The sequence below is a fragment of the Lampetra fluviatilis genome, chromosome 11, assembly GCF_964198595.1.
Source record: "Lampetra fluviatilis chromosome 11, kcLamFluv1.1, whole genome shotgun sequence".
Classification (NCBI taxonomy): Eukaryota; Metazoa; Chordata; class Hyperoartia; order Petromyzontiformes; family Petromyzontidae; genus Lampetra; species Lampetra fluviatilis.
Genome location: NC_136285.1, coordinates 7702968 through 7720230, shown reverse-complemented (window position 1 = coordinate 7720230; position 17263 = coordinate 7702968). Strand labels below are relative to the sequence as shown.

At 44.4% G+C, this 17263-nt stretch overlaps 1 protein-coding gene across 2 annotated transcripts in view; it reads right to left on the bottom strand.

Moving 5' to 3' along the window:
- The window catches only part of LOC144934763 (ras association domain-containing protein 3-like), a 90916-nt gene that overhangs the window by 8324 nt on the left and 65329 nt on the right, over positions 1-17263 (bottom strand). For both annotated transcript variants that reach the window (XM_078860885.1, XM_078860887.1), the window contains 2 exons: positions 4352-4459; positions 2229-2556 (listed from right to left, as the gene is read on the bottom strand). In XM_078860885.1, the coding sequence (XP_078717011.1) occupies positions 2229-2556; positions 4352-4459 (436 nt within the window). The remainder of the gene's footprint in view (positions 1-2228; positions 2557-4351; positions 4460-17263) is intronic.

Sequence of the window (17263 nt, the reverse complement as noted above, 5' to 3'; positions counted from 1 at the left end):
GCGTCGAACCGCGTGCAATCGACCGGCTCCCCAAACCCAGCGCCCCCCCGCCGCCACGCTTCACATCACGATCGTACCTCTTCTGCAAGGCAACACGTGTGTACCAACAGATACGCCTCGCAATATCTATCGAGATGAATCAACAAAAGGAGTCCTGTTGTACCCATTAAAAAGCATTGCTGTGGGACGTGTGCGAATAAGCGTCCGCATCTTGTAAAGGAGATTCCTGTATTTTATTGGGTGTCAACACATCATCTCCTTTCCAATACGGAGAATGTGTATCAACTGGTTTGCGCAGTGCCCAATGCAAGATGGATGTGTATTTCCAAATGCATCTGGCAATCCCTATTTGGATACATTATCATCTCCTTTGCAAGACATGTATTTTACAAACTGATCTTGCATATTTTTCAAAACCAGGGGCATTTACGTTTGCGAGTTGGATATATATTTATCCCGCTTTTAACGCAGTGGGGGTAATGAGGCGATTACCTAGGATGGTAAATACGGGGAGGGTGCAACATATTAAGATCACGTGACTGCATGAGAGCCGGGCGGTGGTGGCTATGCACGTGGCCTGTGATCCTGCACTGTGGAGGGGCGAGTGTTGGTGGATCACCGCACACATGACAAAATGTTGCGAGACTCCCTTCCCGTGGACATTCAGGTGCAATACCCCGACTTGGTGGCAGAATTCAGTACAACGAAGTGTGGACTGATATCATCTGTATGGGATCGAGTGTTGCCCCCTCGCACGTGTGGGTTTTCTCTGGGTGCTCCGGTTTACTCCCAGAGTATAAAACACTCACTAATTGACTGAAAACATCCGAACAGAGAACTGCAGAGCAATTGTTGGTGCCGGCTCACTCCAATTTGCATGAAAGACGTAAAAGTAATTGTCGACAGAAAAGTTAGACTCGAGAAAATATCCGGAGAAATACTTGAGAACAGCCACCTGGGTAAGGAGTAAGCCAAGAACCAGGCAATGCTCTAACCCAAGCACAAACAACAATGGGGAAATTATCACCGAATGATCCAGCACCACAGTTAGAAATGTTCTTGAGACACGATGAACTAATTTTAGAAGCCGACATGTACACTAATCGTGCCCTTGCAAAATTCCTATCCATGGTGCCGATTCGGTAGCAAGCTCAACGTCAGTCCCCCTCCTAGAGCCGTTACACAACCCGGCTGCAGTCACATGATGTTAATAACAGGCTTGGCTTCAACAGTTTGTGAACATTTGCAGGTTCGATAACATTCATTGGCTGTGAAGTTTAACCAATTAAATGTTTTAAGTATATATTAAAATATATAAGTACATCAAATTTCCTTGCAGCCTGTAAAATATAATTGCTTTTATAGCGGTCATGTTATTACTTTAAACGCCATTAGTAAATCAACCTGGTGGTCAAACCTTAATGATTTCTAACCGTTTGATTACACAGGCCTTAAACAATGTACAGGGTGCTTTGCAATGCTGTTGCCGCTAGGTGACCCCTACATTGATGTTTGGTTTAACTATGTATGGGCGCGGCGTGAGCACATGACGCTATGAACTCCGTGACATAAGTTTTATTCCTGACCACAGCTTTTACATTAGTGGCGAGAGATATCTGAATCTAACCTGGTCTCCTCCCCCCCATCTTCACAAGCTAGCACTGACCATCGTGGTAAAGTTTCGTCAAACAACCCCCATTGCAGACATGGCTTGAAATTACTTTGCAATTATTTTGTGTTGTTACAATGTGATATAAATGGCAGCTACAAGAGAAATATCACAGAGAATGTGGTTTAGAATTAGTATCCATCATTAGAATGATGGTGGCACGAGATAAGTGATAGCTAAAAGTGAAGGCGGTGAATGCTGTGCTGTTGACAACTTTGTGTGACCCATCACAATCTGTCTTAATATTAACTTGGTTCAACCAATTTACGTTCAGTCAACATCTATTCAACCAAAAGTTACTTATTTACACAACTGGGGGTAGCAAACAGCACATTGCGGACACCCTGTAAAACAAATTCCATAAACTATTTATATTTTACCAGCTAAGGCCGACCGAGGACATATAGTTGTTATTTTTCAGAAGCAACCTGGTCACAAATGACAGCTCAACCACGTGGCTTATCACGTGCAAATTTAAATCGGCCAAATACTCGTTTCTATTAAATTCCCCGCACTTTCGACAAAACAAAGTCTCCCGACCGACCGACCGACCACTTACCCTGCCCGTCTGGCCCCGAGTGCTGGAACAGGGCGAACTTGCGTGGGTTGTCCATCACCTGGAACTTGCGGAGCAGCGCCTCGATCACCTCGCGCGCCGTGTTGGTGCTGCTCAAGTGCACCTGCTTCTCGGTGCCGCGTGGCAGGTAGAAGGTCGTGCGTCGCGCCGTGCTCTCGCACGTGCCGCTGCCGCCACCCCCCCCCGCCGGGCCGGGCGCCGCCACGGGCTGCAGCAATGCATTGTGGGCCCGCCCGTCGTCCGCCACGGAGACGGGCCTCTGCAGGTTGAGCTGCACCTTGATGAAGCCCGTGAACGTCCCGTTCTCCTGCTGCGGGCGGGCGCAACATGCCAACGGAGAGTTCAAAGTTCAAAGTTAATTTATTAGGTATAGCCCTGTGAGCCATTCGGCTCTTGAATCGGGTGCAACCGCTGAATCGGGTGCAACGGAGAGAAGGTCGGTAAGACAACCTTTAAAAAAAGTCAATTAATTGATGAAATATTGCATTTGATTACTTTGTCTTCAAAATTTACACTTTTCTTGTGATACTAAACTATATTTTTCCCCCAGGTAACTCTACTGAAATATTAGCTCTTTCACATAAGTGACCTGGCCACAAACGATAGCTCAACTAAGTGGCTTACCATGTGGAAATGTATAGCAGCCAATTACTCTAAACGCACATTTATTCTAAATGTGGAGGGAAAAACCAGAGGACTCGGAAAAAAAATCCACGTGACCATGGGGAGAACATGCAAACTCTAAATATACAGCTGTCAGGGTCTACATTGGCATTGACAGCAGTGCACAAAAGTATCAATAACACAAAACTCAACATGGCAATAAGACTGCTCAAGGGCCATTGCCAAAAATGTTCCCTATCACATTTTTGTTTGTACTTGTGTGTGGTCAATTACTCAACCCCCTTTAAAAATTACGGTTCCAATGAATGATATCCCTCCTCGCGAAGGCTGGAAACTCCCTTCAATCCACATCCAGCGAGGACTTGACAAAGGGCTGTTTTGCTTAACTATTCGAATGATTAGAAAATAGTAATTAACTATCCCAATTTATAGGGAAAGCAATTTAACATTTCAAGCAAACACTCCGATGAGATCACGTAATTATGTGATTATTGTTGGTTGTAGCTTGTAATGATGGTGCCGTGACTGCCAACGCCGTTCAATTATCTTTTGTTAAAACCTTGCACCTTTCCCCGCTTTAGCGTGCGTGGCATAATGTCACTGGCGAATATTTATTACGGCAATTATGAGCAGAGTTGCTGCTGATAGCAGGATAACTCTGAATATTTAATAAGTGTTCACAGAGCTTAAATATATTATTGCGCATACGGTCTTTTTTTCGTGTCAACTTCGAGCCAGAGAAAATAACATGGAAAAATATTATAAAATGATACGGCTTTTTGTGTATGTTCACATTGATGACCGGGTTAAGATCATACATTGATGACTGTACTTTTTTTCATCTCGGGAATCATAGGAAGGGATTTTGGATGCAAACTTAAGTCCTCACTCTGGATGTTACCCTGGGTACGAGCTCACAAGGGACCCAGCCTTGTGCCTCAACACCAGAGTTCCTAAGTTAGCAGGTCGATAAAATATGACTGGCCGAACGGTGGTCGAAGATTGCTTAGTGGCAGCGCGAGACCGACGGATGAGTGGAGGTGGTAATGATACGCCGTGTTAATGTTTTCCTCGTGGTTGTATGTGCGCATTGATTTGGAGGAATCTTTGTGTTTAAAAAAAACAATTGTACGAGAGCAGTATCTGGGAGGTCTTGCTGTGTCCTATAAAAGAACCAATTCTCACATGGCAGCGAAATACGTGAGAATCATTATAGCTCATCAGATTCCTCCAGTATAAATAAAGATTCTGATTTTGAATCAGTACTTCTGATGTGAAACACACGGTGGACGACGTGCGAAGCATGGGAGACGACCCACATGCGAGACATAAACATTAAAAACACCCCACGGTGAAGTTATTGCCTTGTAACCATGCACCATGGCTGCGGGCCGTTCGCAAATAAACGCGGCGTGGTGCTTGGATCGCGCGCACGTGTGTGGGGGGGGGCCTGTCGGGACAGGTGCAAGGCCTCATCTCACCTGCACCATGCTGGTCTTGCTGCTGCTGCGCACGTTGTACAGCTTGATCTTCTGCTCGATCTCCTCCCGCGACAGCACCTGGCTCTGCACCTGCTCCACCTTGCCATCCTGTAGGGGGGAGGAGAAGTGGCATTGTCATTGGTGGCCACACGCTCGCTGGCAGCCTTGGACGGGCTGGCACAAGGGGGGCGGCGGTGGGGGCCGGGGGGGGTGGCACAGTGTGGGCTCGATTCGTGGCTCGGGTTGCAATCGCAAGTTGGCTTTCATTATTCTTAGGTTTTTTCGGTAAAGTCACGTAGGTAAAAAATTAAAATTAAAACGAGACAAGAAGTCACAGCTTCTCGAGACGCTGGCCTTCCTCAAGAGATGCCGAGATAACAAGGTAATACCCATCGCTTTCCCACCCTCAACCAGTATATATACAAGGACTGTTTTCTTGGAATTTCTCTTACTTGATACAGCTATCGTGCTGTGACGGTTCCACCTGAAGACGGAAGCTTGTGTTGCCTCCGAAACGTCGTGATTTTTATTTTATTTTTATTTTACTTTTATTAATTTAAATTTTAATTTTTTACCTACGTGACTTTACCGAAAAAACCTAAGAATATGAATGCTTGCAGTCACGAAAGCTTCAAATCTAGAATGGCTTTCATTAATTGCGTATTTCATCACCGATGTCAACGCCGATAATTTAAATCACGCTAACCGTGCAATGAGCTTTGGCAGAAGGAATGCTGCCATGGTGTTACGGTTTGCACATGGAACTTGCAATCCAGAGGTCGCCGGTTCGAGATTCCGGCGTGGGAAAGTTTCTTAAAATGCACGCACCTCTGTCCAATCAGCGGGATAAATGGGCACACCACGCTTAAGTCTATCTGCAGGTCGCATCGCGTGTAGGTACTTCCACCTCTTCCAAAATATTTGCCCTGCGTGGAAGTAGGACAGAAACTCTTCAAGGAGGGGCTCTCTCTAGAGCTCCTTCTAGCGGAGGCCCTTCCCACCAGCAGTGCATGAGCAAGATATTACAAGGCTGCACGTTTATCTTACAGCACTCATAAGATATTGATACGGCAATTGTAAGTCATAACAGCGACACCTGTAACGTAATTATTATGCTCAATATCTAGCAAAAGCGATTGTTTTTGTTAATATAATCATAATTTATTTACGTTACATATTCCGGGCCCAGCCAAAAGCCAAACCTGGGAACAAAAGCAGGGAGGTGACTTCTGATCGTAAATCTACTGAACATGAATTCAACGGCAGCACGCACCGAGATATAACGGCCACCTTGAGGCAACACCGAAATGGTCGGCTCCCATCTGTGAGCAGGTCCACACAAGAATAGAAATGAGCCAACAGCACGTATGTGTGTGGCATGACAACCGAGTTTGCGGTTTTCATAGTTGAACCATCTCAACATTTCTGTAACGTTTGCCAAACCCACTGGCTTTTCAAAGGTTCACTAAATCCCTCCTAGAGCATGAACGAAGCTCATTTTAAACGCTTGATGTTTGCGCCGCCCAAAATATGCGCTTCACAAAAGGCGACCGGGATTGTGACATTAAAATACCAGCAAATTACTCGCCTGTTTAAGGTTGACCGATTTACCACATTAAATGCTTTGTGCACGGAGCTAAATGCTAAATTCCATAGAGTTTCTACAAAACCGATCGCCCACTGACCCATTTTCTTCTTTTTATTTCCTCCCTTCCGCCAATGGCACTGTCGCTCTTAGCCGCGTGGCCTGGAGGACATCAGACTTGGGGAATAGAGGTGCATTGTGCCGTGACTGTGAACGCCCGTTGTTGAAACTTTCCCGGAGAAACCAACACGGCCCACATATACGCCCCTCCTCCCAAACCCCCAGTGCAATTTTAAGCCGTCTTAAACAAGTCGCCGCACAAGCCGGTGGGGTTTTGAAGCCAGAAAATAAATTACACAGCCCCGAGAGATCCATCACACACACGGGTGAGGATTCAGGAGGGGCGAGGCTCCAGGAGGGGTGAGGCACCGGAGCACGTCGTGTTCTGTAAATCTGTTGGGAGGGGGTGCAGAGCGGTGCGTGACTGGCGTGCGCTGGCGGCTGCGGTGAGGGCGACGCTCGGGGGAGCCGTTGACGTCAGCGCTGTGGCGGTGACACGCGACGGGAATCGGCGGGGCGGTGGCGAAGCCCTCGTTTGAGTGGCGGAGCCCTCGTTTGAGTGGCACCGGCGAGGGCTCCGGTAGCTGCCCACGACCGGTGTGGAGCGAGCGAGTGAGCACGAGCCAAAAAAAAAATGTTCGTGTTACCTGGAAACAGATGTGCCTTGCCGCTAGGGGACAAGGCGGGTCCCCTCTGAAGACCTGATAGCATGTTGTTATTATTATTTTATTGGCAATTGTTTGCATGCAGCTCTGATGAGAAATACTGGTGGATTTTTTTTAAGTAGGCTTTCAAATGTCAATGTACGAAGATTATTATTGTTATTTGATATCGTAAACCGGGTTGGAATATTTTAAAATGAGAAACGATCAAAAGTTGAAACGCCGATGTGAATGCAAACTCTTAGGTTTTTCGGTAAAGTCACGTAGGTAAAAATAAAAATAAATAATAATTAATAATAGAAATAATAATAGAAATAAAATAATAAATCACGACGTTTCGGAGGCAACACAAGTCTCCGTCATCAGGTGGGACCGTCACAGCTAAAATTTACTGTATCAAGATGTGAATGCACTCGTTTTGAAGGCACGCAGCAATCACTCGGCATATTTTCTGCACATTTAATATAATACAAATTACTGATGTTCGTCAGGATTGCAAGTTGCTCGTATTTTTTTTTTATGACCAACTCAATTACATCACAACATGTACAGCCCTTCATCACCCCACTACTGAATGAGTGTTACCCCTTGCCGTGCGGATCACGGGATCAAATAACACCCACTCTTATTCGATGTAATAATAAAGACATACATTGGCCTCTAATGTTAGTCAATACCCACTCGTAATGCCCCACTATAGTGTCCGGCATGTACATGCAATATGTATGGAAAATCAATAGCGTGTTAGGTATTGCCTTTCATCAGTTTCGCTCTAAAATTTACTCTCTTCCTGCTTGGAACAACTTGTGTTAACTCCTGGAATCACACATGAGATGAGCACTTGTAATTAACCTGCCATTAATAATGCACACACACAACTTTTTCACAAGCATTGACTGAAATAACAAAAAATACTTATGAAATGTATCCGGTACACCATCCTAAATAAAAGTTGTGCGACTTAACTTTGTACACAGAGGTGAGTGTGTGTGTGTGTTTTTTTTAATTTAGTATTGAGAGAAATGTTGGTCAAAAAAGGTATAAAGTTTCATTCAGTAAATATGCTGAGTGCTGTACTTATTAACTGTTCTCTGGGAGAAGTTGTGGCACAGTGGTTAGCACAGGAAGTCACGAACCTGGCTGGCCACCTGAGTTCTAATCCGGTCTGTGGTCAGCAGTGGCAAGCGATTTATGAACTGGTCTTAGGCTCCCCTTTTCCAACAACTTGCACCGACTAATACGGTGAAGTATAGTAAAAAAAACACATTTGCCGAGCTTAATTTCCAGCTGGAGATCGGCTGACCCCCCTCTTCAGGGTCAAGAAAATGAGCACCACTTTGTGTGACGTCAATGCTGGTTGTCCCGTGGGTTATCTCAGCCTGGCATGGGAATGTGGAATCTGCATCACTGTAAACAGGGCAGGAGCCAACACCCATGAATGGGAAGCCACTTCAAATTCGTTGTTGCTTCTGAGCGACACGTAGGACAGAACTGCTAAACAGTCAGCTATTTAACCACGTGCCCTCTAGCCCCGTACCCTTACACGAGCACTGTACACGCATGCACCACTGAGAACAGCTGCCCTGCCTCAATGTATACTTGAAGTTTGTTTCAGCTCTCGGTTCCTTCTTAATGTAATGCCGCAGACCAGACACGAGACATAAACACAAGAGATACACTTTTTTTTGTATTCCCCCCCACCTTGTCATTATTTTAGTCATGTAATATTAATGTGATTCTGGCTCTCTCCCAGACGTGAGCCACATGGCTGCAAGCATCTGGTTTCAGAACCCAATAACCCAGCTCCCAGCAGCCTCATATTTCGCTCTCATATCCTCCTGGAAGCGGGAAACAGATGCTTCCGTATGCCAGGCCCCTTTGACAAAAGGAGGGCCCTCGCTCTGAAAACAATGAAGCGATCACTTTGTAATATACACCGCGACCGGCGGAAGGGCTGTTCACAATTACAAACAACATGCTCAGCTCACACACCCACAAATAAATATGTTCGTTCGAACACACAGCACGCCCGAGAAAAAAGGCTTATTGAATATAAATGTTAAAATTGAAGCTATTTACCAGGTCAGGGTCCCCAGTTTAGATTGTCAGAGTTCATCTTCAAAGCCAGTTATCTGGTTTAATAATTATAATGCAGTAATTATCATTTGCAGGACTTGATAAATCCATTACTGCCCATGCCCTATTGGTAATAGGGATTGCGTGACTATATTTCGCCACGTTCGTCAGTGCAGATCGGTGAAGTGGTGAGGTGGGGGGGGGGCATCCCAAATAATATCCATGGCAGCTCCGAGGTTATTATTTGGACCGGTAGTTTCACAGTGCGTACAAACGTACATTTTGTCATTTTGGGCTCAGACGATGAAAAACAATGATCTGCTTTAGAAGATTATGAAGAGTCCTTGTCATAATTTCTCGTTCACGGCGGGCGCATGCTTTAATGAGGCAATTTACTGGGCGGCTGTGAGAAAGGTCCGTCGCCGCCACGATTCTGCCCGTCTAAAGGAAGCAACAACACGACTTAACAAACCTTATAAACTTATCAGCACTGGCAGCAGTTTCATTGGCTTTTTTTATAGATATATTCACACACATACACATTGGGAGAAAGGATAATAAAGCAATGATTAATAAGGGTACTTACTACTTAACAAGAATGCATTTAGGTGCATGGTATGAAAGCTGCCCGTGATCTGGAAAGACACTTTATTTAGCCTACGTAGTTATTCCACTGTTGGAATAAAAAAATGCGATTGCAATTTTATGTTTTAATCGCATAACGTTTACGTAGGATATGAAAAAACACAGCGTTGCCTAAGATGCCACGAGGTGGTTGTTTTTATGCAAAACAAACCTGTTTCTGTGAATACTTCAATGAAAATAAAAACAAGGATGATGATGAATTACAGCCCATCGTGGTGGTTGTTTGACCATACATCACCACGCTGGTGAAGTGCATGTTATGTGTTGGGGGGGGGGGTACTGGTTCAGATATCACTCACCACTGATGTTAACCGTGGCCCAGAATCAGACTCAAATTGCCGGGCTCACAGCCAAGTGCACTAACCACTACGCCACTGTTATTCATTTTAAAACTTCTCTTAATTACAGACAAATACACACACGCGCGTCAATTCCATTACATCAGCAAAGACTGTAAAAGAACGCGGCCAAAGGTGAATTTACCATTCGTCGCAATAAACCCAGCCCCGTCTCCGCAAGCTTGAACGGCACAACGCGCACAACATTAAAGCGACTGCCTTCGGTCGTGTTCCCTCGCTTCTATAAATACTCGCCTGGAACTTCTTGAAAGCACTGCCTTCCAAACAAGGCCGAGGCATGAGGTGCGCTCAAGCGCGATTGGGAGCGTGTGGGCGCCTGGGACCGGAGCTGTTTTTGGGAAGGAGTGGGGGTGGATGTATCGGGTGGTGGCTTTGACCAAGTGGTGACAGAATGTGTCCCGGGGATGATGGCGGTGGCGGGTGACGATGATGGGCAGTGGCCGGATAATGTAAACTTGGAGCCATTCCTTGGGTCGGCCACTGCCGCCGATGGGTTGGGCGAGTCTCAAGTTTTGACTTTTGGAGTTTTTACAGTTGAGTTATGGAGAGGTATTCACTAAATGGCCATGACATTAAGGATTATTAAAGAGAGTAGGATTCTGTAGGGTGGGGGGCTTAACAAGATGTCTCTGTTATCTCTTCACTCATTCATGCTCAAGAGAAATGTATTTTTATTTTTATAAGTCGTCCAAATGGGCCCTGTTTGGGATTATATGTGGTCAGTTATTTTTATTGATTATTTGTACATATGCGAATACCCTGGAGCGAGCCTGCAAAGATACAAAGGGAAACACACCCAAACTCTGCCCCGTCATAAACCTACTTGGGTATACTGCCAACTTCAGACACCACCACCTTGTTTGCACTGCAAGCAAGCGTCTCTGTCACAGGCGACGCCCCTTTGTGTGCCACAAACACCACCTCCGATTTCAAGAACAAGATTTGAGGCAAGCACCACCACCACCACACCCTGACAAGTATAATCTGGGGCCTTTTGAGCCAAGATTCCAACGATGATAAGATCAACACCCAAATTACCTTAAACAAAAAAGCACACCTAATCCCTTTATCTGCCAGAACAAGAAAAGCACACGTGCTCAACTGAAAAAAAAAACTTTAAATGTAACAAATTACACGTTGTGACACCGCGGCTGAGTCGGTAGTGGTGCACATGCCACAAATAACAATAACAAACTCAACACATTCGTCAATAACCTTTCTTCACATTGCCCAAAACGTCGCCTTTTTTGTTTTTAATGCCGTCTACATAAATGCAAGCTTGGCTAGTCGCGGGCTCTTAGAAACCGATCTGTCTGTGTTGGCGGCATATGCGGCGCACGTGCTGGAGACCAACATCCGACTCGCCGTTTTATGCGGGCAAAGAGAGCACAGCGTGAAATAAACCATGTCCCCCGCGTATTTTACGATGACTCGACATCCGGGAGGTGGCTTGCAATGACGGGGAAAGTGGCTTGCAATGAGCACAACCACCCTCCGTACAAAGTGTCGGTCCGCCGTAGACTCTCTTAGAGTCTCGCCACCTGCCCGGGTTTTCACGAGGATCATCACTCTTTTGGGATAAACCTTTTGATGTGATACTGGGGTGGCAAGTGATGCATGAACACAAATAACAACAAAAAAACTCACATTCATCAATAACACTGCCCTAAGACGAATATATAATAGCAACGTTCCAGGCAATGGTCCTACATCATGAGGTTATTGTCCTGGGAAATCTGCAAAGATTCTTGGGACATTAAAAGTCCCGATTTTGGCCAATTGCATTCATAACTACACCACTCAAGAGAATGCATTTACATGCGATTCTCCCCTCTTCTCGTGTTGTGAGATATTCTTCCCCTGATGTGTCCGAGGTGGCAACACTAGGCCCTCCCTTGAATCGTGACCAAAAGCAACGATTTCGATGTAAGTGCTAATTCAAGGCAAATCGTAACATCTGCGAACGCGCGCAGCGGCAGTACGTGTGCGCGTGTATATTTCAATCCGCTGCTTCCTGAAAGCAATAACGTACATCATGGTCTTGTTTATTCACTCCGAGCCAATAACCACCTCGGTAAATTCACACCAATGTAAACAGTGCACGGCCAATGCAAGCCTACACCCAAATATCTGCCAAACGTGCAAACATATTAGCGACACGGTTACTGGCCTCTGGGGGGAAATAGAAGTTCAATTATTGATGGGGCCACACTCAAAGACAGCAGGACACATTAAAGCAAATGTAAAAAAAAACTTGATTCTGTCTCCATATACCACAGGCGCACATAAATAAAATATATAGATTTTAATCCATCGGCCTATTGGTTTTCCAGACCATTATCAAACGCCATTTGTTTAAGCAAAACAAAATGAGGACTGGTGAGCCTCATTGTGGGTTTAATCAGTAGTCAGGCTTGTTGAACAAATGCTGCTGAATTATCAGATGTCCCTGGCAAGAGCACTCCACATAAAAATGAAATCCCCTTCAATGCAAAGAGCAACACTCGGATGCCAAAAATACATTATTCGTTACCCATGAGGCATTGTGGGTGAAAGGAAGTCATCAAAAGAGCTGCATTCTCTCTGCACAAACCAACCAAAAACTGTGTTTCACTCCACGTGGGGCATGGACTGTACATACTTCCGTGCCATATCCCAAACGCTGTTCACACCTGAGTCACAGCCAGTGGGCAGCTTTTTGTTCGTCAAACGAATGAGACAACATCTGAGATCATCCGGATGGCAGCCAATAACAGCTTGCATTGTGTCGCAGCCTTTAATCACATCGTGAAAGGGATGTCGGCGTTTCATTTACAGCTTAAAGCTGGCAAGGGCCTCCAGTCTCATCAGGATGTTAAGGGCATCCAGTCGTTTTCCCACGGAAGCTTGGGAGTAAGCCTTTTTAATTAATTTCATTGGTCTGTGCGTTGTTCGCTGGTGGATTTGTTTGCCTCGAATTTAACTCGGGACAGATTTTATTATCGCTCATTTGTTAACGCATATTTAATGTGGAAGAGAAACTCATTAATGCCTACACAATGGCAATTAACACCCATGGTAAATAGACATGTGTACTCGGTGCCGTTTTCATTCAGAGGACTTTGAAAACTTGTTTAACAGAGTTTAATTATTATTCTACTTTGTACAGCTAACTGAGAATGGATACATCTAGACTATTGATTCTTCCATCAGCATATTGTTCAGTTTAGTGAGGATCAAGGGTAGGAAATGATTAATGTCTGAAAAAAATCTATTTAACCACAGTAATTCAGGAGTATTGTTCAGTTTAGTGAGAATCAAGGGTAGAAAATGATGAATGTCTGAAAAAACGCTATTTAACCACACTAATTCAGGAGTCGCTATTTAAAATCCATACGGTATAGTCACACAAGTTGGCACCACTGTGATTCTGGGTTCAAATCTGTGTTTCAGCCACACGTGCTTAAAGCGGATTCTCAAGCGCAGTGAGTTGACGGGAAGAGCCTGGTCACCGATGACCGCACTTAATGTGGCTAAATTTCAGCTTCGAGAATGTTTAAACATCGCGTTGACCGTCATGTTTCAAACACTCATTTGGCAGAACGTGTGGGAGAGTGTAGCCCCCTACTATGTAGAGGAGAACAGGACCAATTGAAGGATGTTTGGGGAGAAGTTCTGTGGAATAGCCCCCCCCCCACCCTTTCCATGCGCTGCTCTGAGAAATTTCCGAATGGAATCTTCGGTGACATGATTCCAACAGCACAATTACAACTGAAGAAAAAGACGAGAACAAAGCGAATTTGCACAGACTGCAGTTCTATGAGGGATGCCTTTTGCGGCCATTAATTGGACACGTGGAAGGATGCCGCTTTGTGAGATTTCCAAAAGGATGTTTTCATCTCATGGCAAAACTCTAAAGTACAATTCAAGTAAATCTGAAAAAGACCCATCAGCTACAACAGGACACATCAGAATATGTTTCAAACTTACTGAATGAAATATTTCACCGCTGGGGTACGGAATAGGAGACAAAACCCAATCAACGATTATTTTTTCACGAACTATGTCGCAATGTCCACTTTGCGAACGCAGCGTGTGCATTAGCAATTTCTTACAGACGCGCCTGTGGGCATGAAGCCATCAACTCCTTGGTGAGCGGACGCGCCAAAGGGCTACCATCGAGCCAGCCGCTCCACGTTTAAAAAAAATGTCCTCATGGAATGCGTGACTCGAAAAATAGAACCCGGCTCAAGTACACACTCGCTTGGCCTCCTGGGATACGGCGCAAAAAACAGGAACATTGAGCCGTTATCAAAGAGGGGACCGGCCGCTTTTTGGGCATCTTTTGGGGAAAAGTTCAATCGAATCGAAAGGGAGACACCACCACGGGTTTACTGGGCACGATTCGTAAATTGCTGGCGCAAAAAGCATGGGATCCTCGGCTAGCTGGACTGTACATGCCACACTTACACGAAAAGGAAATAGTACAGATCGGGGAAAAACTTTGCACCTCCCCCCCCACCAACCGCAGAGGGGTCCTCTCGCTCTACATGGAATGCTGCGCATGATTTAGGGGGACATGGCTGCTGGGTGCAAGGACTCCTGATTTAAAACTAAAACGAAACTACTTTATTTATTGTAGCAGGTAAGGCCCCACTGAGCTATGTAGCTCTTTTTCAGAAGCGACCTTGCTATCACAAATGAGAACTCAGCGAAGCAGATCATCACGTGGAAATGTATAGCAGCCAAATGCTCTAAACTCATGTCGATTCAAAATGTGGTGGGGAAAAAGCGGATGACCCGGAGAAAAATGCATGCGACCACGGGGAGAACATGCACAAAATCCTGTATACCAGGCGAGGTAGTTAACATGATTTGCACGCTCATCCCCCAACATGTGTCTCATGCTATAAGCATGCTTCGATAAGGACTGCTGGCTACGACGTACAATGCGAAAGAAGTTCAACATACACACATCCCGATGAGGTTAACTCCCTTTGGAAGAGTCCACTCATCGTTGTCTTGGGCAGTGTGCACATTACACTGGTCAACAACAACAAAAACGTTTTTTTCTGGCCTGGACTTTTGCAGCTGTTTTAGACTAATTTCAGGGTGCTGATTCCAAATCTGATCTCAGATTTGCTCTATCATATCTCATTTTTATGCTATCGGTATACCCCATTTTCATTGATTTTACCCGAAATTAACTCTGTCACTTATGATTGCAAGTTGTTGCGAGTCAGTGACTGCTTTAGTGTTAAAATATGGTGCTGTATTTTTAGGATAGTATGTTTATAATATAATTTTATGTAGATACCCACATTTATTTAATATTTTTCTTCTGCATTTTTCATTGAAAATGCTTTATTTGATATCTCAAAAACCTGATGTGATAGACAAAAACTGATGCCAAATTTGGAATCAGCACCCCAAAATTACCTTAAAACCGTTGAAATACCTTATGCCAGAAAAAGTGTGTTGACCAGTGTTATCAGAGGGGCTATGGTAGGTTTTTTTTAAGTTTAGTTTTGATGCTACTATTTCTAGAGCACTGCACATCTTGTTACACAATAGCATGTTTGAATTACTTGTGTACTATTGGAGAGTTACCGTTTGCTCTGATACTTGTGGTTTACATCTGATCCCATTAAAAAAATCCTTGAAAATGTTCCTATGCTAAGTAGTAATGATTCAGTGGTGTACTTTAACCAGTTGTAATTAAACCGGATTCTGCAATGTAGTATTAATTTGCACAAAATTATATAAGTGTCACTGTAATTACATTCGTGACACTGGCTGAAAAACAAAACTCCGTTTGTGATGTAGAGGACCCAGCCACCAGGCAAAACGATCCAAACGTAACCAAATTGACGAATGAGCCCATTCACAAATATTCTGAAGAGATTCGCAATCGAGTAGACATGTGGTCACGATCGTCGTGATTGTTACGCTCAATGGGAAGCCAGAAACGAAACATTATGACACACTCCAGTGTTAAAATAACTGCGGCCAATTTAATGACATTTGGCCTTCTCGACTGTTGTCTTTAAGAACGACCACTGCTCTCACCACGTGAATCATCACACCAGACATCCTCTATGCTGCTCATTTTACTTGTTCTCATTCTAACATCTCTTTCCCTCCGAACCACCCCTCCCCATCGCTTGTAAACTTATCTCCTCAATGCTTAGATCACAGCTGGGGAATGCAGTGGAGCACGTCAATATGCCGGCCAATGTTTCATTAGCCTGTGGAAGTTGGTTCTGCGTCATTCTTGAAAAGCGTAACACAAGATTAAAGGATCACTGTCCATATACGGTATTTTATTGATGTACACTACACGACAGTAAACAGCGTGCTTCTTTATTACGACGGAAGTTGAGTACTGTAATTTCAGTGCCAATTGTCTGCGGCGTTTCCCATCGCCACCACTACGCAATGGTGGTTGTTTTTCATTGGCAGCTGCGGCAGCCTTAATACAACATTGGTTCATGTGACTCAGTGATGATACTCGCGCGGATGCACAAGACTCAATCCGTCAGCCTTTGTGTTAAAAGTGTCACATCGCGATGGAGTGGCCAGGCGGTGCAACTGCGGCCAGCCCCCCAATGGGGGGCTCAATCCACTCATTGCACCGGGCCCCACGCTTACCACGCTACACCCGCGTTACAATTACTGTTGATGAGCGACGTCACTGGTGATATCCCCACCAAGCTATTAAAAAAAATGTTTTTATTTTACCAATTAAGGCCCACTGAGCTATATAGCTCTATATTTCATTTGCGGCCTGGCCACACATGATAGTTCAATTAAGTGGCTTATCATGTGGCAATATACAACAGCCAAATACTCTAAATGCATGTTTCTAAAAGCATTTTCATGAAAGACTAAACCCATACCCGTTTCCGGTCACTTGGATATTCCAAACTCATTCACCAGTTTAAAAAGCACACAGGTATTCTGCCACGTAAGAACCTTCATTTAATTCCGAGAAGAAACAAGCACTAACTTTTCTTGAGTAATGGTTTTCATAAAATATTATAAGCATTGGAATACCCCTTCTGTTTAACCTTTTCATCGAAGTGCAGGTAATATTTTATTCCACCATTTAAGCTATTAAATCACAGATAGGGACATGACCCCGACTCAAATCCTGGTAGTAATTTTTTTTAACAAGAAGCAGAATTCATTATTTTTTCCCACCTACAAGTCAAATGCCAAGAGTCTTTTGGCGGATTAAATACATTTCATTAGCAGGAGAAAATTACGACCAAATTTGGTTACAGCAAAAAACATATGTCCAATGGAGCATACGTCTATCATGCTGAGAGATGATTTATCGACTTTATTTTACTAGGTGAGAGCGCACTTAGACATAAATTCTCTACTAAGAGTACCATGGGTACCATGGGTCAACAAGTGAAGGACAGACAATGCAAGCCTAATGTACAAAGTTAGAACAAAACAACATACATAAATGCCAATCGCACACAGTTCCCACGTCTCAAACTTTCAGAATTTTTTTTTAAACAGCCAAAACATTTTC